The following is a 22813-nucleotide window of genomic DNA, read 5'->3' on the forward strand; positions in this document are numbered from 1 at the left end:
TTTTCTCGACAAGTTTCCACGCAAAATTGACGAACCGAGGCAACACCGGCCTACGCCTCCCCGAAGAACACATTGCCCCCGGTCCGTGAAGTGACGGCCGTGAGTGCTAATTCGACCATTGATATTGACGGAATAAAATGTGGAGGGCGATGTATTTTTTGTAACTCTATTAATATTTTTTTTCTTTGTCTAGTGCTCCTTTTACCCGATTTTTTTATTGCGAAAATTACGACGATTTTGCATGATTTGAAGGAAGCTCTTGTCGAAGGGATCCCGAAGATTTTGGTGTAATTGTATTATAAAGTGGTTCCCGGGCCTCATTAACGCAATCTCCGTAGTCAAGAAAGGTAAATAATCTTCTAATTTTACATCCATTAATTTGAACAATTTTTTTTTAAATTTGTCGTTTAAATAAATACATTTTGCAAATTAAAATATTTTGAAACAATTTTACTTATGTAACTTGGTCAAAGTTTTCATTTTGGAAAAGGAAAAAGAGAAAGAAAAAAGAAAACTCTAAAACTAAGAAATGCACCTAAACCCTCAATAAACCCTAGAAAACAGAGAAACACAGGAAAATAAATAAATCAATAAAAGATTCTTCTCTCCTCTTTGGCTCGTCCGAAAATGGCGAACTCAGTCGTTTCGGAGACGACGAAGAGACTCTTCACTGCCGACACTCTCCGCATCGCCGCCAAACACTCCATCGGCTGCTTCGTCGTCCCCGTCCGCCTCCGCCGCGCCATCAAAAAATACATCCGAGGTTTCTCTCTCTCTATCCATTTTAGCCCTAACTGAGAGATTATCTATATATCTGTATACTTACGTGTATATATTTACACGAATTGGCAGATAACGAGGATCGTCACGTAAAAAAGAAGGTGCTGAGGCTATCGCAGTCGCTGAACGAGATCAAAGCCACAAACCTCCTCATTGCAGCGTCCGAGACCTCACGGCAGCTTATCGAGGATCCGCAGAGCCGTACGAGTAAAAGCTCGCGGCGGTGGAAGATCCAGAGCTCCTATGGCGACAATGGCCTCATCTACAGAGACGATGAGACCATCGCATATGTCGCCTCTCGAATGCCCGCTGTCTTCTCTGCCTGCTACAGAGTCCTCTCCGAGGTACATTTTTTTTTTTTTTTCTGATAGTGACGATTTATGCTAGTTGATGGAGTGTTGATTGTTTGATTGGTATAGTTCCTCATACTGTCGAAAGGAATTTTTTTTTTATGGCGATGATTTCTTTTATAGCTGATCAGTTCAGTGATTAGAGTGTTGATCGTTTGAAAATCATTGTTCTTCATACTGTTGAAATGAACTACTTTGTAATCTCTTAGACGGTGATGATTTCTGTTAGTTGATAAGTCCAGCATTTGAAGTGTTGTTTATTTGATTGACATTATTACTCATATTGTCGAAATGAACCAAGTATTTTTTATTTTATTTTTTAGTTTTATTAATTGATGACTGATGCTTTCTTGGCTTAGAATTGGGTGAAATAGGGATCAATTTAGCAACTTTCACGCCAAGTCCTAACATTTTACTGCGCTAGGATCGGTTTTGGAGAGTACTGTGTCACACCTATATTTTATTGGATTTTCAGCACCCGTGACCAGTTACAAAATCAGATTTCATATTCTCTCTTTCACTACAGCTGAACCTTTTATAGTGAAGGTGGTAGTGTTTTGTATGGAGGAGAGTGTTACTTGGAGATTAACATTTTTATGTTATTTTCTTGAGACGATCGACTGGTTCATAGAAGTGTAATTTTGTCGAGAAGCGTAAAACTTGGTTTGTTTCTGTGCAGTGGAGGTTTTTATGAGGTGTTTCATAACCTCAATTTTCACTTTGGTCAAATGTGCAAAACTGAATTCAAGAATATATATATATATATATATATATATATATATATATATATATATATATATATATTTTACAGTCTTCCTTTTTTATATGGAATATTAAGTTCATGCTGTGTTTGCTACACAGTTACATACAAGGCTGCCCGGTTTTACTCCAACGACCGTGCTTGATTTCGGGGCTGGTACAGGTTCAGCATTTTGGTGAGGATCATTATTTTATGTGGCTATTACAATCAATCAAGTTCTGAAATTTTCCTATTGACCATTTCTTTTATATTCAAAAGTTGATGAGTTTCCCGATTATTAAATGCATGACACAGGGCATTGCGAGAGCTTTGGCCAAAGTCTTTGAAGAAAGTAAACATCGTAGAACCATCCCAGTCAATGCAGCGAGCAGGCCAGGGCTTAATACAAGGTCTTTATTTATCTTTGATTTTAACTCGACGTATTAATGTTACTACGCCACAAAGGCTTGCTGATACACAAGTTTATATGAGAGCATTAGCCAGTGAAACCGATTTCCCTGTATTAACAAACAAACCAGGGTACGTTTGTTAGGCCTAAAGAGACGAGGGATGGATTAGTTATTTTGTTTGCTGTGTTGGCAAGGAATATGAGTTGGGAGTGAGGCTATAGGGTATTGACTTTGGCTGTGAGAGGAATCATTGGAAAAAGAATTGTTTTTACTGAGCTATACTTATTTGAGAGATACTCAGCTTCTCGAATGGTCACTTTGCTCATAGTGCTCTGTACTTTTTATTTCTCAGATTTGAGTGAATTACTTCATACATAATATAGCTCAGTTTCATCGCTTCCAAGTCAAACTCAGTTTGTTTCATTGTTGTTTCAAGAATTGTTAATTACAAAGGCAGATCATAGTGACAATATTTGGTTGAGATATCAATCAAGCCTCTGATAGTAACTTGCTATTGATTTCAGGTCTGAAGAACTTACCAACTATTCACAGTTATGATTCCATTAAAAACCTATGTAAGAAACTTAAAATGCCGGAAAGGAAACATGACATAGTGATAGCGGTGAGTTGCTTATGAAGTTCACTGTTTGTTACATTTGAGTACATGTGTCATCATGATTTCAACATTCAAGTATTGTACGGAAAATTATGCACCGTAGATATTTGTAACCCCAACAGCGGTACTGATCAATGATCTATGTTTGTTGCTTGATGATGAAGTCTTATGTGATTGGAGAGATTCCATCTACGAGGGACCGTATAACTACAGTACGCCAGCTCTGGCAACTCACACAGGATATTTTGGTAAGTATATCAATGGTTCAGAATTTTTTTTATAAACTTCCACAATTTCATCATAACAACTGATGGAAGCTAGAAGTTAATCCTTGCTGGCCTAGTTAATATAAGTAAAGGATGTTTGTTACTTGAATTTTCGTAAATGGGGTAACATGGAGGAAGAAAACACTAAAGCCGCTCATCTCTTAACGGTTTCAAGCTCCGCTCTTTATTTCCTTCTCTAAAAAAAACACAAAAACAAATTGTAGGTCTTGATTGAACCGGGAACTCCACAAGGATTCAAAACCATATCTCAGATGCGATCCCATATATTATGGATGGAGAAAAGGGTACATCTCCACTTTTTATTTATTTAAGATTTGCATAGATAGATATCGTTGCTTCTGAAATGGCGATCTTATTATCTTGTTATAGTCTTTTGTTCGTGATCTTTCAGAAATTGAATAAATTAAATGCAAAAAAAGACGAGCACTGTCGGGACTTGACGGATCCAAGTCAAGGCGCACATATAGTGGCTCCAGTGAGTAAAATAATGTTACACACGTACTTTTCTCTGTTTCTGGTCCAATTATTTTTTTCCAGTGGCTCTATGTAGCTTATTCAGTTCATGTATGAAGAATTCCATTGACTCTTAATGCAGTGTTCTCATGATGGGGCGTGCCCATTGGAGAGAACTGGGACATATTGTCATTTTGTTCAGCGGTTGCAAAGGACAAATACTCAGCGTCAATTCAAGGTTTGAGTTGTGTCATTAATTCTAATTGCTTACACAGATACATATGAAGTAGAAGAGAATGTGTGTGTGTGTGTGTGTGTGTGTGTTTTTTTTTTCTTTCCGAGACGTTAAGATATGATGTCCTAATTGAAGTAAAAGACTAATAAAAATTTGCTCAAGCTCCTACTTAACGAGATAAATTACAAAGGGGGGATTTAGCGAAGTAGAAATATCCATTTGCAAACATACCGATTTAATTTTAAAGCTTATATAATATATCAATTTTTCAAATGGTCGGACCACTTAATGGAGAAACACATTCAAGCATCGAGGATTTTTATGGAAAGATAATTTTCATTGCCTAAGAGCAATTGGGTCTAATCCTTAATGCTGTATCAGAAACTCGTAGATCTGCCAAAGTATAGCTGATGGATTTTTCTTTTTCTAGTCTTTCAAAATGTATACAACGATGGAAACTCTAAATCAAATTAACATTTACGACTTTTCCCTCCCTTTTTTTTTGCAGACTTCCAATGGCAGGGCTTTACGTGGCTTTGAAGACGAGAAATTTTCTTTCGTTGTCATCAGGAGAGGACAACGTCCCAAGTAAGTTTTTATTTATTTATTTACTTTTTTTTTAAATTCTTTCAAGACTAGTCATTGGATTAGTCACCTCTTTAGAATATTGCAACTGCACAACATTCTGTAACTTGAGAGACGCACTTCTGATGCTTCAGGGAAACTTGGCCTCTGGACGCAATGTACTTCGAGAATTTAAAAGAGCAAAAGGCTAGACTGAAGCAAGAGGGTCTTGGTATATACCACGGTAATCCCATATCCCCATAGCTTACTCTACCTCTCTTGAAATATTGTTCGAACTCTAAATATTCGTTTCTTTTTACCTCTTCCAGAAGATGATTTTGAAGAAGAAGAAGAGACCAACCAAGCTTCCTATGACTCTAATAACACAACAAACATCGAAAATGAGAGAGAAGAAGAAGAAGAAGAAGAAGAAGAAGAAGAAGAAGACAAAGAGACCAACCAAGCTTCCTATGACTCTAATGACACAACAAACATCGAAGATCAGAGAGAAGAAGAAGAAGAAGAAGAAGAAGAAGAAGAAGAAGAGAACAATCAAGCTTCATATGATTCCGATGATGCAAATGAAGAAGAAGAAGAAGAAGAAGAAGAAGAAGAAGAAGAAGAAAGGAACCAACTTATCAATGCCTCGGACAGGGAAATGGACGAGGACGGTGATGATGAGAGCGGAGGCGAGCAAAAAGACGATGAGGACAGCGAAGCGAGAGCTAATTTAGGGGGTGGTTGGGGCAGGATCGTCTTTTCACCAATTTGCAGAGGAAGACATGTCATACTGAACGTGTGCCGGTCGGCCAACCCGGAAGCGACATCGGGGGCTTATAAACAAATAATAATGACAAAGTCGAAGAACCCGACTTTGCATCGCCACGCTCGCAAATCCATGTGGGGAGACTTGTGGCCCAATTGATTTATTTATTTATAACATGATATTGCGAATTTTACATTGCCATGTATAATGTATGTAACCGTGGACTTGGCAAAATAATAATAATAGGAAAAACAATGATGCAACCATGGACAAGAAGGCCTTTATTTTATTTATTATTTTGCGAAGGGTTTCGCTTGAGATAAATGTTTTATTTACGAGGAAATGGCGGCAAAAGTCCCTAAAGTTTCCAGAAACGCTAAGTTAGTCTCTATTTTATTTATTTATTTATTTATTTTTTTACGGTAAAAGTCATTAATGTTTAGTTTTCCTAATTCCGTAGGTCCCTAACCTCATTTTGGCGTTAATATGTAACGATGTTAGGTCAAAAACGTTAATTTTGACTGAAAATATATTTTAAGTCAAAAGTTAAACAAATAATAAAAAAAAAAACAAATTAAATGAAAGGTTTTGAAATAAACAGAGGCCATATTGCCGAGACCGATATTGCCTGGGTGAGACTGGATTTATAAGTCACCAGCCAAATGAAGTTTAGGATCATCAGCAAGGAGCCGGATCTAAGCCTTCTAGATCTATGTGCTCCGAAATAGCCCAAATAACACGAGCACATATTCTTGGAGTATTCACCTGCCAAATGGCAGAACGATTTATAAGTCAATTAAACAGGGCCGAGCATAACCATCTAAAGAATTTCCATACCTTACGTAAATCTTTCACAAGTTCACGTTGCAAGTTTTGCAATCTTGTCACGTTTAAGATTTGTTATTGAGAAGCACCGTCCTTGACTCTTTTCACACCTCCCCTCGTATCATAGATTTGACACAACCTAACGAGCAGCTTCAAGTAGCAGTCTATGGTATACGTTCGACCATCACAGTCCCATTTGACAGAAGGCCTGCAAACTTCAACCACTTCAAGAGCAGGCTCGGTCCAGTTTAGCGCACCATAGCCAGTTCCGTAAGCTAAAGCTCCGATGACCCTGTTCTCTTTACCCGAGTTCTTTTATTCGGGTAACTATAGAGATAACTGGAAACAACTTTCCACCAAAGACGCCACTAGCTCCTCCCTAAACAAGCTTTTACTCGTAACACTGTTAAGGTCATCTCTTATTCTAGCGTCCTCAAAAAGAGAGGCAATATCGGTCCCGGCAACAGGTTTCTGTTTTTATTTGTTTGATTTGTTTTTATTTCTTTTATTTGTTTAATTTCTGACTTAAAATATGTTTTCAGTCAAAATTAACGTTTTTGACCTAACATCGTTACATATTAACGCCAAAATGGGGTTAGGGATCTATGTAATTAGGAAAACTAAACATTAAGGATTTTTACCGTAAAAAAATGAATAAGGACTAACTTAATTGTTTCTGGAAACTTTAGGGACTTTTGCCGTCATTACCGATTTTGTGAGGCATCATATCTTATCTACATAACTAGTTAATTTTAACAATTTTGGATTTTGTTTTAGTGATACATCTATGAACAAGTTATTCAAATTTATAAATAGTATTTTAAGTTGCTTACGTGTTGAATTTCATTGAAAACATCTGTTTTATTTATTAAAAAAACGAAATTGTTCGAAATCAATAGTTTTGAGGATAATAATTGATGTAAAATTAATTTAAGTACGTAAATATCAATTGCATAATAGTTTAGAGCTCTTCACTAAAAATAAACTTTAGTATTAGAAGACATCATGAGGTTTCAAAAAATCGTAATGATATAGTGCTAAGAATATCATTATTAATGTTTTATTATACAATGTCGGGCAACGAATCTCGTCATGTGCCAAAGAGCTTGAGAATAATTCATTCCCTATTTTTCTTTTTCCTTATCCGGTTTCTCTTCTACTCTATTTTCTTCTTAGTCGTCTCTAAATAAATTGCATAACCTAAATAAATTGAAATAACACATCGTCAATAAATAATAAGCTTAAAATAAACGTCTATTACATTACTCACCTCCTCTTTGAACTTGTCTTCATGCTCAAACTCTAAATAGGTTTCCTTGTTCCGCTTCATCTTCGTTCGTCTCCATTTGAATTTTTACGCAAAACAACCGCTACAACGACATCCCACAATGTAGATTTCTTCGTAGTTGACAACAAACATTTAGCTCTTCGCTCGACCATCTCTACTCTTGAGGTTGAGACCTGCTTAAAGTGATGGCTTGGTTTGTCCTTATACTCTGGTCTGGTGGTGGTGCACCTGTCGATATGTAGACCTCATGCTTCCATGTCCGTGTGCTTTCGCTCAACTGTTCCGGCTAGATTCATGGAGATGCCCAATTACACGAGTTATTGTAGCTCTACACTGCATTGTAACGAATCTATTAGCGTTGTTATGAAGAATTACACCTGTTGATCTTGGCGCCCCCACACCGTGTAAGCCAAGAGGGATTGAAACTCTTGGTGGTAATCCTCCGCAATTCCATGCTAATTCATGTTTGTTAATCATCAAAGCGGCTTGTTTCTCAGTCACGGCCTGAAGCAAAACGTTGCGTCGAGCACAAAGTGTTTTCCATGTGATGTGGGATTGTTTATGCTCTAGCTACATAGTCCTAAATTTGTGCTACTATCTCACTCGGTTACATTTTTAGCATATTTCTTTTGATTAATGGCTTCCATTATTGCCCTCACACTTTCTTCAAAATTCCAGAGCTCGCCGTCACGAGCTTTTAACAATACTTTCTTTGTGATTGTTATTCTCCAATATTTTCTTCTTAGTTGTCCCTCATCACTTTGTTAGGATTTGAGTCCCAAACCCGACCTAAAACCAGAAAACGAATCACACAAACACGAAGAACAAAGACACATAGATTTAAAGTGGTTCGCTTTCACTGTGAAAGCTACGTCCACTCTTGCCGTTGCAGGTTGTCACTGATACCCAAAATCGGGAAAAAAAATGTGTTTACAATCTCTCTTGCGCTTTGAAACACATATCGGTGCACATAATATTTATAGGGAAAAGCTAAGGATAATAGACAAGCCGATCCGCGAATCATCGGCGTAAGGTCTTCAGTTGTTATAGCCGATCGATTAGGCTCCACACCTCAACACACTTTTCTAATCACACCTTTCATTTAGCTTTATATTTCTAAATAAGTGAAGAATTATTTTTCTTTTGGTTGACTCTCTAGTACCATATTTCTCATTCATTAGGCTCTTTAAGTACGCCAACAGCTACACATACTAGTGAGATGAGCCCTTATAACTGTTTAAATAAGGAAGGTGGACATGAATAATACTAAACAAAATGCTTTACCAAACTGTTGAAAACTTTTTTTCTTCAAAATTAATATTTTTTTTATGCAAAACCCATCATAAAATACAGCATTTTATGACGAGTTCGTCATAAAACAGTTTACGTTTAGATAAATAATTATCTTTCATTTTCTGGTAAAACTAAAAAACATTGAAGGATTATTCATGTCAATTTTCCTTTAAATAACTCAAACCCTAATAACAAGTAAAAATTTAATAAGGTGGATAAAATAACTTAAGCCATATAATTTAGCATAACCTAAATAAAACCCAGGTAAACCTAATAAGCCAAAATAAAACTCCGACCTATTCCTAATAACAAGTAACAATAATGAAACTTTGTAACCATTGTGTGATTCTACTATTTTCCCAACGCTAAAACAATATACAGCAGTTATTTTTCAGATTCATCATAGAAGTTTCTGATACTCTTTATAGATCTCATCAAGCAGAGCTTCAGAGCCACAAGCTTCATTAAAAGGCACAGACTCTTCACCACCATGACCATCTTCAAGCTCAGACTCGAGCCAATAGAGACACACATCTTGTTTTTGAAACCCATCAATGTTTGAGTACTCGACCTTTGTACTCTCTGAAGACTGTAGCTCTTTTTTGCAAGTCTTTTTGCGTGCACTGCAAAGTCTAAGTGTGTCTTTTCTTTTGCTGAGATGTGAATTCCAATGGATTCTTATTTCATCGACGCATCGGCCGGGAATTCTTCGGGAAATGAGAGACCAACGGTCTCCGAGAAGGGAATGAAGCCTTATTATCAGATCTTCTTCTTCAGCTGTGAATGTCATGTCTGCTCTCATATTGTTCTTCCATTTTAGCCCACAGCTAATTATGCCACATCTCAGTTCACCTATACGTTTTCACAAATTTAAACGAGATTATAATTTTACATTATCAACTGCACTAGTTGAAAGAAGTTTTAATCAGGAAACAAGGATAAATGGTCATAAAATTGACCCTTATTGTGACTTTTCCATCACTTTTTGTTTTAGAAAAATAATACTTTTCGGAACATAGAACTAAATTTTCAATTGGCGTATTTATAAAGATATAAATTTTTTTTTTTATGAAATGGCTAATATTCAATTTCATGGTATACATTAATTAATAAAAGAACAATGAAAATAAAAAATGAGGCTTACATTGCTTTGCAAAATCGATTTCTATGGCTAATAACTTAGTCCATCCAAATAATATTACTAGTTTGACAAATTTAAAAGAGGATATAAGGAGTCTTCAAATCATATTTTGCAACACATTCTACTAAATAGTTTATTTTTATTTCATCTTCATGTTTGTTTGTCTAAAGACTTCATTCATTTACTTTTTTCTTTTATGATTCAAATAGGATAAGGAACTATCGAAAGAACTATTTAAATGGATTAACACCTCTGAAAGCATGCAATACTAATTTTCTAAAGCACATAATAATTGTAATAATGTATAGTTTTGCGTTACACGTCAAGTAAAATTAAATGTTGCAAAAGTGACATTTATGGCCATAATTACAAACAATGTTTGAAAAAAAAAAGACGGAAAAAACTGTAGGATTACTTACCAGCTTCTTTGGGATTCCGAGTGGTTCTATTCAAATGGGGTCTTCTCATTATCTCCAAATATATATGATTTTCTGAATTCTCCGACTACAAAGTACAAGCTACAAGCTACAAAGTCTTTCTGAGCAAAAAAAAAAAAAAAAAAAAAAAAAACCTACAGACTTTTGGGCACAAAGAGAATCTCAAGTCTCCCTCCTGTTGGGATATTTATATATTAAGTATAAAATGTAGAGAGGAATCGAGGATATGTGATTATCTTCAAATAAAATATAAAATTGTACGGTCTCCTATGCGCAATAATACCCGAATTGGAGTCAAACATTCCAAGAAGGAAAACAAAGACAAAATAGTGTGTCAAATCAGTTTTCATATCATGTTTATATATTATTTTTCTTCTTCTCTTTCTTTTACTCTGATTTTCTTGATTATAATACTCACCAAGCATTATTAGGCCTCATAGGGAACAAAGCTCAACTACCTTTCTTCTCGTTTTTACCGGCCGTTCCTTGTTTTCAACGGTCAAATATCTTATCTTACACGCCTATCTATGTTACATGTTTCATCATTCATAAATCATTGTTGGACGGCAACTAAAATTGATGGTTCATAGTAAATTGAAGGTCCTAGTATTGATATTCTATTCTTGATACTAAATATGATAGTGAGATGTTTCAAGTAATTAATCTTAATCTTGCGTCGAGATCTACACAAGTAGTATTAATGAGAATAGATCAAGGTTTTAAATATAAGCAACTTCTAGCTATATCTAGCCTATATTAATATTTAAGCTTTTGAAGAGTCGGTATGATATCTGTAATGTAACTTGTAGTTTTAAAATATAGTACAATTTTTTTTACAAATTTTGTGAGTCAAATAGTTCAAATTTGGTAAAATTTTGTTCAATTCTTATTAATCTTATTTTTATTTTTAAAATTATTACAAAATATATTTACTAATTTTACTTTTAATTTTGAATTATTGTTGACAGAAAGCATCAATAGTACACTTGTCATTATGTGTAATAATTTCAGATCAAGTCTCGTACTAAAAAAGAAAAGAAACATATAAATTGTAGGAACCCAAATATGAATATGAAGAACATTAATATAATTTGAAAAATAAATAAGAATTAACATATGTTAAGATTTTGATTTTGAAATATGTATATATATATATATATATATATATATATATATATCATTTTGTATAATATCCGTCGATATCTCAGTGAAACTCTGATCGGTATGTCGATAACGATATTTCAAATATCTATAAAATCTTCGTCGGTAACGAATATCTCAATAAATCGGATCATCGATATCTGATCTCTAACGGTATTTAAAATCTTGGTATGGATACATGTTTAGAAATTTATAATATTGATTCACTCGATACAATAGTGGTGGGAATCTCATTGTAATAATGATGAGAGTCATGAGACCCACCCGCCTAGGTGTGTCACGCTGTCTTTTGCCTTTTTAGTACATTCATTATATTATTATTTCTTCTTCTAACGATATATAGCTATTTTTTTCTACTCATATTAGAAACTAATAATAGTTATAAGGGTTACTAGTTATAATATGATTAAAGTTTACAAAATAGTAATGGATTCTGATTTAGAATTTATCAACTTAAATTTAATTATTTGCAATGTTGACGTATAGATGGGTTCTTGCTGGTTAAATAAATAATTTACTCGTCATTTTAACATAGATAGATTCTTGGTGAGGAAATTAGAAAATATCAGTTATTTTTTTTTTATCACGAGTGGTGCCTTGTACGCAAATCAACGCGAGAGAGAGAGAGAGAGAGAGAGAGAGAGAGAGAGAGAGATGATACAAAATAAAAATATCTCGTGCATAGTTAGATTTGAATAACAATATATAATCGGAGGTAAGAATTGTCATGGAAAGGGTCCCAATAGTGGCGAGAAAAAGAATCCGAGTACGACCAAACATAAAAACTTCATGTACTCCACATATTCAGTATATAGCATTGATTGATTGATTTTTTTTTTTTTTTTTTTTTTTTTTTTTTTTTTTTTTTTTTTTTTTTTTTAAGATGGACACAACACACTAAGGATATTATTGAAAACTCAATTCAATTTCGATGAAAGATGGACCACCGACGAATTATTGACATTCTTGAAAGACAAAGTACTCTCATCACTAGTCATGATGCTCATATAACCAATTGATTTCATTTTCAGCAAAATGGTTCTCTGCAACAGAAAGAAGAAAATACCAACTGCAACCCCACACCACATGTTATCTTTCTCTTCATTTTTGACATAAGACTCGTTTTCTCAATTTAATGATTATTACATCATACAATTTACTTGTAACAAAACGCCTAAATAGAATTCGTATACATATATATAGATTAAGGACAAACAGTACAACCATAAAATGAATGCTGTATTCATTTTTCATTAAAGAGAAGAGCTGAACTTCAAGTAAAATAGAGCAGCTATACAATCCCTTTCTTACATAAATGAGCTTTCATATATCTTGAAATTTCAACCAAAATTACAACTTGTGTATGTGTGTGTGTGTGTGTGTGTGTGTGTGTGTGTACATGTATATAAATATAATGGCTAAAAAGAAGAAGCCCCCACAGATGAACTCTATTATGCACACAAATTATAAACACAAGGGACCAGAGCCACATGAAACGTTTGACCTAATTTTCGGCCGACAGTCCTTTTGAGAAAAAAAAAAATCAATGAATATTATCAATATTGACCTCTTCCTCTTCAATACATGCACTGGTTTCAACTTTTAACCATGAAAACCAATGCATAGAAGAGAAAAAAACATGCAATCCCGAAAAGCCAATTCTGGCTTTTCTGTATAACTGGGAATATGCAGTCAAAATTAGACACCCGAGTTTGACCAAGACTTCTCACATAAATAGCACTTTAATAACCGAAAAGACTAACCGATTTCTTTGTTTAGAGGCGAAGAGGCAGGCCGTGATTGAGAAAGGTTCTTATGCGACCGTCCCAACCGGCGGTCACAATCACGAGGCCCCACATGTGAGGAGACCCGGAAGACATTGTCTGAAGAGCGCTCCGCAAGAACTTGAACTTCGACGACGACCTCGTCGCGGTCGGGCTCGATGAGCTGGCGGCGAGCTTCTCTTCGGGCCAGGTGGCGGCCACTCTCGGCAACGAGTCGAGGAAGCCCGCCAGAGAGAAGCACTCCGGCGAAGAGGACGAGCCGAGCCCCGATCCTCTGTGTCGTTGTTGTTCGGGGACGATCTGCGATTCCGCGGACGGGACGGAATCTCCGGCGGCTTTCGGGCCGCACCAAGGGATCGCGATTGAGGCGTTCCGAGACGGGAAGCTCTCGGAAGCCCATATGCTCTTCTTCTTCCGTAAAAAAGAAGAAGAAGAAGTGGTTCTTTCCTGGGCGTTGTTGTAGTTCCAGATGTAGACGCTCGAATCTTCGGTCGCTGATACAATGTGTTTCCCGTCCGGGGTGAACGATGCAGATGCGTGGCTACCTGCGTTTTTTAGTCCTAAACCACGGAAATGAAATTAATGTCGTATCAACAAAGCAGAATATCGAACGGCGGTCTAGCTATTTGAAGCTAGGTTTTGCGAAATAGATATACTTAAGATTCAAAAAATGTGAATAAAGTGACTAAGGTACTATAAAATGTGAAATCTTGGCTATTTTGCTCAAGACGTTTGTCCATCAAAAGACTCGGGTCATGAATTTGGGTACGTAATACATACCCTTAAATTTGAAGATGACATTGTTCCCAGAGACTATGCGGACTAACGAATCGGCAGAAGTGATCATTACTTTGCCCGGGTCATCTGGGGTGAACTGAAAAGACCCTAATTATCAGTATTTGGCGAAATAAGCTTTTAGTTATATAATATTTATTAAAATCAAACTACCTTGAAGCCAGTTATTCTCCTGCCCGATGACTTCTTTTTACCCGGTAAGCAAATTTGAGCATCCAATTGCAGACGGTCATCTAAAAATAAATAAAATCAACATTGAAGCAACAAAAATGACCACGCGTGATTTGTGATGCAAAAATAGTAACCACGCATGATTTTGTGTAGTTTAAAGGCATTGACTTACCGACGATATTGTAGAAAAGACAAGTGCCGATCATTGAACCTACAATCCCTCCCTGCAAATAATATTAGCGAAAAAAGAAAAAGAAAAATGCTGTCAGTAGAACAAGGAAATTCATTGAACTTGTTTACCATTTTGAAATGTTTTTTTTTTTTAAATAATAATAATGACGATACCTTTCCGTCGGGGCGATACGACACAGCTGTGACGATTTCTCGAACATCGATGTAATCAATGACACGGCAGCGTTGGACTTCCCATATTCGGACTTTCCCATCTATTGAACCGCTGATGAAATGATTGTCGTCCACCGGGTTGAAATCAACACATGTCACTGCCACAAAACATATCATTCATTACCACCCGAAAAATTAGAAAGAAAAAAAAAAAAAAAAAAAAAAAAAAAAAAAAAAAAAAAAAATTGAATTTGAAGAAATCAACCGACAGAAAACTTACCATAATTGTTGTGAAGAAAGACTCGAAGGCAATCATCACACCCAACTTGCCACAGACGAACGGTCTTATCGATTGACGACGAGAGAAGAAACTGCAAAACAGACAGAAATAACAACTTAAATCAACGTAATGATATGATACGATACGATATGATCTGATCTGATCAGATGACTAACCCCTTTTGTGGACCACGAGAGATCAAAGACCTCTCCGACGTGCCCTTGAAACTCGTGGAGAGGCTTGTCGAGTATGTTGAACGCCTTGCGAGGGTAAACCACACACGCAGAGTTCGACCTCTTCAACGACGTTCGATCGACTGCGAAGCACTCGTCGCCGGCGAGCCTCGCTCTCTCGCTCTCCCTCTCGTTGACCTCCCAAACCCTAACGACGCCGTCCTCGCCGGCGCTGGCCAAGTACCGCCCGTCGTGGCTGAACTTCATCGTCGAAATCCACCCCTCGTGGGCCCGGATCTCCTGCTCCGCGTGCAGCGAAGAAAGTTCCTTCGTCCTTTTCTTGTACGGATACACCGGAACTTTGCTCTTTGCGCTATCCTCGTCCGGAGAGGAATCTCCGTTGATGCCTAGTTTCCTCAGCCAACCTCTCTTGGCTCGCTGTATCGGATCGATGAAGCGACGAGACGGCGGACCGCAGTGATCGCGGACCGTCCGATCAAAATCCCCGATTTTACGCGCGAAACTCTCCAGGGATTCGATGACGACCGACGAGGACGATGACGACGAGATCGATTCTGCGGAGCTTGAATTCCTCAGAACAGCGCCGCTGGATTCCGTGGCTCTCTCCTCGTCCAATTCGATTTCGGATGTGCTTTTCGTCGCGATCAAGTCGGAATCGGAGTCGGAACCGGATTCCGAACCGGAATTCGTTGCTAAACCCATCCATTTCAAGAATTTCCTACGGCGCTCTAGAACAGAGCCGAATTTCTCGGTCCAGGCATCGTACCTTAACCTACCGGAGACGATCGAATTGCGATCATCGGAATGGTCTGAATCCCAATCGGACGCCGATGAAGAAAGTTCTTCGCGAGCGTCGTAGAATTCATCTTCTCGATTACAGCACGAACTCTTCATTATTTTTTTTTTCCTTTTTATCTTATCCCGTGAGATCTCCGAAAAAGACCAAATTGCATTTCAAGAACTCGAATTTTTTTTTTTTTTTTTTGGTGTGGAGTTAAATTAGCAACTTGAGAGTAAATGAAATGAAATCAAAACTCGATCGACAATATTTTGACGACAAGTTAGATAAACAAGAAGAAGAATTTAGGGAACCAAACAAACCTCGCATAGGGATTTTCACCTTCTCCAATATCCTCGCTCTCGGCAAGGAATAGTAGAAGAACAAGGAAGAAAAGAAAATATAATTAATTAATAATAATATATAAATAAATAAAGGCGTGGGAAGAGTGAGTCACAGGAAAGAAAGAAGAGGACTGAAAAGTGGGGATTGTTGGCTGTTATGACTTGAAAACTCGCTTTCTTTGTAATTTTTAGCGTGTTTTGCTATGTTGATAATAATAATATATTAATTGGATTTGCTGGTACACGAGAACTCTTAGTGTGAACCGCTAAAATGACATTGAAAAAGTAATTAGAGGATTAATAAGATAACTAGCTGAAAAGTATGCCACGAACCTGACAGCCAAAGAGCCACGGGAGTAATTTAAACAAACAAATAAATATTAAAAAAATTACACCTAGCGGGAGCCAGAATTAAAACTCAGAACTAAAGGTGGTCATATGAGATCCCGCGGGATCCCATTTCCCGTATTTTTGGTACCATATGGAAAATGGGAAAAAACCATATTAGGAAATATGGTACCGGGACTTTTGTCCCAGAACCATCCGGGAAATGGGACGGAACCGGGATCCCCGTTTAGCACCATTTAGTACCATATTTTTTAAAATTGTATTTTTAATTGAAAATATATGAATTTTTATTTATTTTTCAATGCATTCATGATTAAAATAAAATGAAAAAAAATACAAACGGGAAATATGGGAATCCCGGAACCGGGAAATATGGTACCGGGAATTCCCGGTACCGTGAAAAATGGTTCCGGGATTTCCCGGTACCATTTTTTACGGTTCCGAGAATCCCATTTCCCGCAAAATATGGGACGGGACCAGGGGATCCCATTTCTCGGGTTTCATATGGTCAGCTTTACTCAGAACACATTAGATAAAAAAAATATAATTAAAAGAAAATTAAGGTGTAAATATAACAATAAATATAATTAACAAATAACAATAAGAAAAAAAAAATGCAATTTATCCATTTTTGTGTATAAATTCTTGACCTTGTCAAACATTATAATGTTTGGTTCTATGGACTCTTTATTGAACGAATATAACCATATTTGTGTATCAACTAGTGTAGTAATGTTATACGAAATAAAAGTAAAACTAAAAATTTATCAGATTAATGTTCATTTTCTTAATTTATATTAATTAACATATATATATATATATATATATATATATATATATGTCATATATGCAATGAGCAATGACCACAAACCTATTTTATTTTTTCCGATTAAAAAACATATTTTATTTCAAAGTGGTCGGTCAACTTTCATTATAGCTCCAAGTCTCCAACACCAAACGCTCTCCTCAACCTTCTTGTCAAATCAAAGCTTTTGTTTTTTCTCCATTGCATTTATTTTACATTTAAATAAGAATACCACATCTGATTGCTCTTTTTCTCTACATCTCGAGGTTATTGTTTGCTCCTAATAAATGTGCCACAGAAGATTTATTTGCCTATAAATATCTTTAGAATAATGTTGAAATTCACCCTATAAACAGTATAGCAATTCTTTTCCTATGATTATGAGTGTTCGGATTAAAATCCACAAAGAAAATTATTTAAAAAAAAAAAAAAAAATTGCCAAAGATTTGTGCCCACAATGATTTATGTAAATGACAAAAAAAAATAAAAAATTGCAACCCTAAAAAGAAAAAAAAAAAAAAGTAAATTTAAAAAATAATAAATGAATCTAAGCAACAGGAATTTTTTTCTTCATCATCCACTTCTTCTTGGCAGACTCGATGGCTTGTTCTCTCATGCTCAAGAGCTGAGAGCAACACTGATGATACTGAGTATCGATTGCTTCGAGCTCAAGCTTCAAGTCGTCCTGCGAACAGAAATCCCCGGTGGACGAGGATTGTATGCTCGAAAAGCTAAACGATCTCGACAAATCCGACAACGAGAAGTTAAACGAGATCGCAGAGTTCTCAGTCTCGAGTTTCGCTCCTCCTTCTTCCGCTTTTTCTTCAACGCGACAAGAGTCGTTCTCTTTCATGAATCTATCGAGGCTGTAATACGATGATTCCAAAGCGCCCAACTCGGACGGGTCTATCGAGTCGCAATCTGCCGATATATACAAGACCGAGGAGTCGTAATCCTCGTCTGAACTCGGCGAGTTTTCGTTGGTCGGTCGCATGGAAGAGCAATCTCCGAAGGAGCTCGTTAGGGTTCCGAATGACGATTTCCAGTCGGGCACGAGCTTGATGAGCAAGTCGTCGATCAGCTCGGAAATGACTGTCACGTCCTCTGTCGTGAGATCGAGCGGCTCGACCATCTCCTCTACGATCGAGATCGCGGTATCGAGGTTCAGATAGAACGCAAAATGAATGTTTCTTTTCCGACCTAATGAAGAATCATGAAACAAGAGTCAAACTTTTTTTCTAGTGCATAAAAGCCCTTAAAAGATTTTTTTGCGCAAATAGTAGTCCCCACAAGCAAAATAACACTTCAACTTAAAAAAAAAAAATAAAAAAAAAATAAAATAAAAAAGTTTTGAAAATCCATTTGTCATTATTTGTGTTAGTACCTTAGAGGAGCTAAAATCTATAAGATCAATAGTTCCAGTACTAGTTAGGCTAACAAAAAAAAAAAACAATAAAAGTAAAATAAATAACTAGACAAGATACTAGTCGCCGAATTTACTCACCAGAAGAGTCAGTAATAATCAACTCCAATGAGATTGTGCTTTCATCGTCTTTAACTCCTTTCAAGCAGAATATATTATCCTCGGTGCGTCTCCAGAGTTCTGGGCCTGTCCCACCGAGAGAATCGACAGCTTGTTCGTAACAAGAGTCGACATCAGAGGGTTTTTTGCTGTTAGAAGAGTCTACGTCCATCGCGTGAGAGGGAGGTTGTGAAGAAGAGGGGCCGATTAATCTGGGGACGATATTTCTCATTGGCGAGCTGGCGTAACCATTGAGATTTTCCGCTGCGAGAAACGGATCTTTCAAAAGATCACTCGCAGAACACCTTTCAGAGGCGGGAACTATGCACTTCTCAATGAATTGCCTGATTTCGGGATCATCTACTTTTTGCAGCGAAGCTGGCTTTATGCCCTGTAACAGAGACAAAAAAGAAAAAAATTAAATCTATGTATATATATATTTAGCACAAGATTTAAACTTTAAAGCAGAGTGAGGTAATAGTAACTTACCGACGAAACCTTCTTGAAAATTTGGGCCGCGTTTCTGCATTCGGAATAAGGGTATTCCAAAGTCACCATTTCCAAAATGCACATCCCAAACGAATATATGTCAACAAGTTCGTTATATTCCTCGTCATAAAGCTCGGGGGCCATAAATTCAGGAGTTCCTGTACAGAAGAGAGGGATTAGAACTTTATGAACCAGAAATAACTCGGTAGACGTATTAAGAGTATTACCAATTACACTATGAGCAACAGGTTGCTGCATTACGATTGCCAGCCCGAGATCCCCGATTTTCACTTCCCCGGTATGTCCGTTGACAAATATGTTGTCACACTTGAGATCTCTGTGAATAATACAAGGGTTTTGGGTGTGCAAAAAGTGTAATCCTCGAAGAATCTGTCTCGCCCAGTTCTTGATGGCTTTCATATCGACATGCTTATGCTTCATCCGATACCTAGATCCATTTGAATTATTTTTTTTTTAATGAAATACAATATAAAACCATATATATAGTAAAAAATACACGAACTTCAAGAAAAAAATATACTCACTTCCTCAAACTTCCGGATGTGAACAACTCGGTTATCAGGTTAATAGTCTTGGTCTTTTCATCTACCCAAGAGTGAACGTATTTGATGATATTGTTGTGATCGAGCGACTTCAAGAGATGGACCTCCGAATAAAGTCTCTCTAGCTGCTGCGGAGACTGCAATAATGCCTCGACGCTCACTTGGTTCCAAGCTATTTCTGTTCCCTCAACTTCATCGAAACCCTTATACCTAAAGTACAAAACAAATATGATAAATTCCAAAATTAGTTGAAAGGAAAGGTTGATCAAGAGAGCATCAAACAACTAATTTACAATTTAATTAACTACATACACTGTCTTGAATGCACCCTGACCCAGAATTTCGTCAAACTGTAAATTCATCAAACAATATAAGCGCACATTAGAGAGAGAGAGAGAGAAAAAAAAAAGGGACAAACATGTGAATGTAAGGGCATCCAATTAACAGGGGGGAAAAATATCACCCAAAAATTAAATCTTTCTAAAGAAAAAAACACAAACGAAAAGTAAAAATAGAAACAAAAGCTATCTCTCCTGTTAATATGCCCTTACATCCAATTATGGATTCAGAATAAAATAGTTTAAATCTTCTGATGTTCAATTTAACATAAATTGTTTTCTACTAAAGAGACAATAGATCACCGGCTCAAAATTTCCTCAAACCATAAATTAATCAAACAATATAAGCTCATTAAAAAAAAATAAAAAATCCCATCAAAGCTACAAACTTGTGAATGTAAGGCTTCAAATCAACAGGGAAAAAAACAGCCTAATAGTTTTAGCATCATCAACAAAAGCAAATATAAAATTGCAATCAGAATTAAAGTTTTTAATCTCCAGATGTTCAAACAGTTTTTACCTACAAGTTTTTATGCTACAGAGCTAAACGTTTATAAATTTAATCCATATAACTCAAAACACTTACACTAGAAAGCTAAATTATGTTACACATTACCACCATCACAGAAAACAAAACAAATACAAAATCAAACAAAGGATCAGAATTTCGTACCCTCAAAAACCGCCCAGCTGGATCTCGCTCCACAACCACGCAATCACCGGAGTTCGAATTATCTGTACACGAATTCATGGCGGAACCACGACGAACAGAAAACAAAAAAAACAAAAAACAAAAAGAATCCCCAAAAGAAAAGAAAAATCCTCACTCGACCACAACCACACCAAACCGCGAAAAGAAAACGCTATTAAAGAACTTCGGACTCGTAAGCGATTGACATCGGAACGTAATTACGAAGACTCGACTGTTCAGAGAATGCCTCGCAAGCAACGGAATAGGAATCGAACGCCGATCGAACGCGGAAACGGCATCCGAAAAAACACAACCCGAACAATCCAAATCCCATACCGGAGTCTCTAATGGCGGCGCGAATCGAATTTCTACGATCTATCCCAAGCCGAGCCATGGCTCTCCTTGCATCTTTTGGTGGATAAAGAAAAATCCCAATTTGGTAAACCCTAAAATCGATGAAACCACAAAACAATCCCAAAAAACGAAGAAGAAGAACGATCGAAGAGGGGAAAAAGAAGAAAAGAGAGAGATTTCGGATGCTTAAAAAATCGATGAGCAGATCGATTGAATGATTGGTTTGTTAGGGTTAGGTTATGATTGAGCGATTGCGATGAAGAATCGGAGGGTTTCTCGGTGCTGTTGGATCAGAATGACAAAATTCAGTTTGATTTTTCCGGACTCCGAAAAAACTCAATAAAAGAAAAATATATACACACCAATATATGTATATTGGTGTTCGTTATCTTATCCTATTTTTCTTCTTTTTAAAAAAAGGATTAATTGATTTTTTATTTTTTTAAATTGGTTTTTTATTTATAAATATTATATATATTTTTTTAACAGATTATATTATCAAATTTGTTCTTTTCCTACGCCTAGCTTAGCGTGCGTCCACATATCACTTTACCTGCTTTTATTTTAGATTACTAGTAAACATCACGTGCTTCCACGTGAGTAGTAATCTAAGGGCCCGTAATCCACAAACCCACATACCCATTTAGATCACTAAACTCATTTGAACACGCGAATCGGTTTAGGCCCTTAAACATCACGTGCTTCCACATATCACTTTACCTGCTTTGATTTAGAAGATTTCAATATTTTGAAGTAAATATGTCTAAGAGCCTAAACCGATTCGCGTGTTCAGATGAGTTTAGTGATTTAAATGGGTCTGTGGGTCTAAGTGTGTTCGTGGGTTACATGGTCCATTGAAACACGATTAATAAATGGGTCTTAGTGGGTTGGGTCTGTGTTTGACAAAAAAAGTAGTGGGTCGTGTTTGGGTTTTGCTCCTAGACACGATTAATAAATGGGTCGGGTCTGAGTCTGTCAAAAAATACATGAAAACGAATAAGACACGACACGTAACCCGAATTGTCACCCTTACTGGTACCATAAATTTGTCGCTAAGAAAAAAAATATAAAAAATTAATTAAAACATTCATAATAGAAATCATTAAAAAATTTAGCTTCACAATCGTCTAAAGTGTGTGTTCTTCAGAGACCTTTCATCATTAATAGGAGAACCAGAGATTGAGAGGCCCAATCAAATCCTCTCTCGTCCATGCCATGTCCTATTGAGGCTCAACTCTAGATTATATAGTTCTAAAGGCATGTCGACGATTATATTTGCGATCTTCCAAGACTATATATATATATATATCATAAAAGTAGCATTTCAAAGACCAACACTATTATCAGAGAATCAGATTATTTGTTTTTGTTCTAATATGCAATAATGTCAGCAATCCTTTCCTTTTGGCAAACCTTAAAGATCATTTATGTATGTAAAAAGTTTCAACAATCTAAATGTGTATCAGTCATTCAGTCTTGGTGTGTATATATATATATGTACAAAAAACCGGTCCTACTATTTGATTATAGTAATAGAGAGCTAAAAAAATGCTCATCTGTTTTAATCATGTAAAAGGAGAAACTATACAAAATCAACGAGCCTTAAATTAAAGCATATAGATAAACAATATATGGGAAAAAAAAATGCAAAACATGGTGGAGAAGTG

At 36.4% G+C, this 22813-nt stretch overlaps 3 protein-coding genes across 4 annotated transcripts; 1 reads left to right on the forward strand and 2 right to left on the reverse strand.

Annotated features, from left to right (window-relative positions):
* The first annotated feature begins 552 nt into the window (after nt 1–552).
* Nucleotides 553–5555, forward strand: LOC149405445 (copper ion binding / methyltransferase). The gene is made up of 12 exons (XM_089607187.1): nt 553–763; nt 853–1124; nt 1992–2065; nt 2185–2279; nt 2804–2901; nt 3060–3143; nt 3386–3466; nt 3574–3657; nt 3778–3873; nt 4379–4458; nt 4590–4678; nt 4764–5555. Exons 1-12 carry the CDS (start codon nt 628–630, stop codon nt 5357–5359), a joined length of 1785 nt encoding a protein of 594 aa, XP_089463313.1. The 5' UTR covers nt 553–627; the 3' UTR covers nt 5360–5555.
* Nucleotides 5556–12617: 7062 nt separating this feature from the next.
* On the reverse strand, nt 12618–16195 carry LOC149405446 (WD repeat-containing protein YMR102C-like). The gene is made up of 7 exons (XM_089607186.1): nt 14897–16195; nt 14721–14811; nt 14441–14598; nt 14268–14319; nt 14078–14157; nt 13910–14003; nt 12618–13689 (listed from the first exon to the last, which is right to left on the reverse strand). The coding sequence occupies exons 1-7, from the start codon at nt 15806–15808 to the stop codon at nt 13121–13123; spliced, it is 1956 nt and encodes a 651-aa protein (XP_089463312.1). The 5' UTR covers nt 15809–16195; the 3' UTR covers nt 12618–13120.
* Nucleotides 16196–17618: 1423 nt separating this feature from the next.
* On the reverse strand, nt 17619–21528 carry LOC149405447 (serine/threonine-protein kinase WNK8-like). Of its 2 annotated transcripts, XM_089607188.1 has the most exons (7): nt 20775–21528; nt 20076–20113; nt 19746–19973; nt 19428–19648; nt 19201–19358; nt 18694–19102; nt 17619–18389 (listed from the first exon to the last, which is right to left on the reverse strand). In XM_089607188.1, exons 1-7 carry the CDS (start codon nt 20850–20852, stop codon nt 17737–17739), a joined length of 1785 nt encoding a protein of 594 aa, XP_089463314.1. In that variant the 5' UTR covers nt 20853–21528; the 3' UTR covers nt 17619–17736. The 2 variants fall into 2 exon arrangements, with proteins under 2 accessions (XP_089463314.1, XP_089463315.1); XM_089607189.1 differs by lacking the exon at nt 20076–20113 and having other exon boundaries at nt 20775–21527.
* Between the last annotated feature and the right edge of the window lie 1285 nt (nt 21529–22813).

Source organism: Urtica dioica, chromosome 2 (genome assembly GCF_054948205.1).
Source record: "Urtica dioica subsp. dioica isolate 48M chromosome 2, U.dioica_male_clone48M_v1_H2, whole genome shotgun sequence".
Lineage (NCBI taxonomy): Eukaryota > Viridiplantae > Streptophyta > Magnoliopsida > Rosales > Urticaceae > Urtica > Urtica dioica.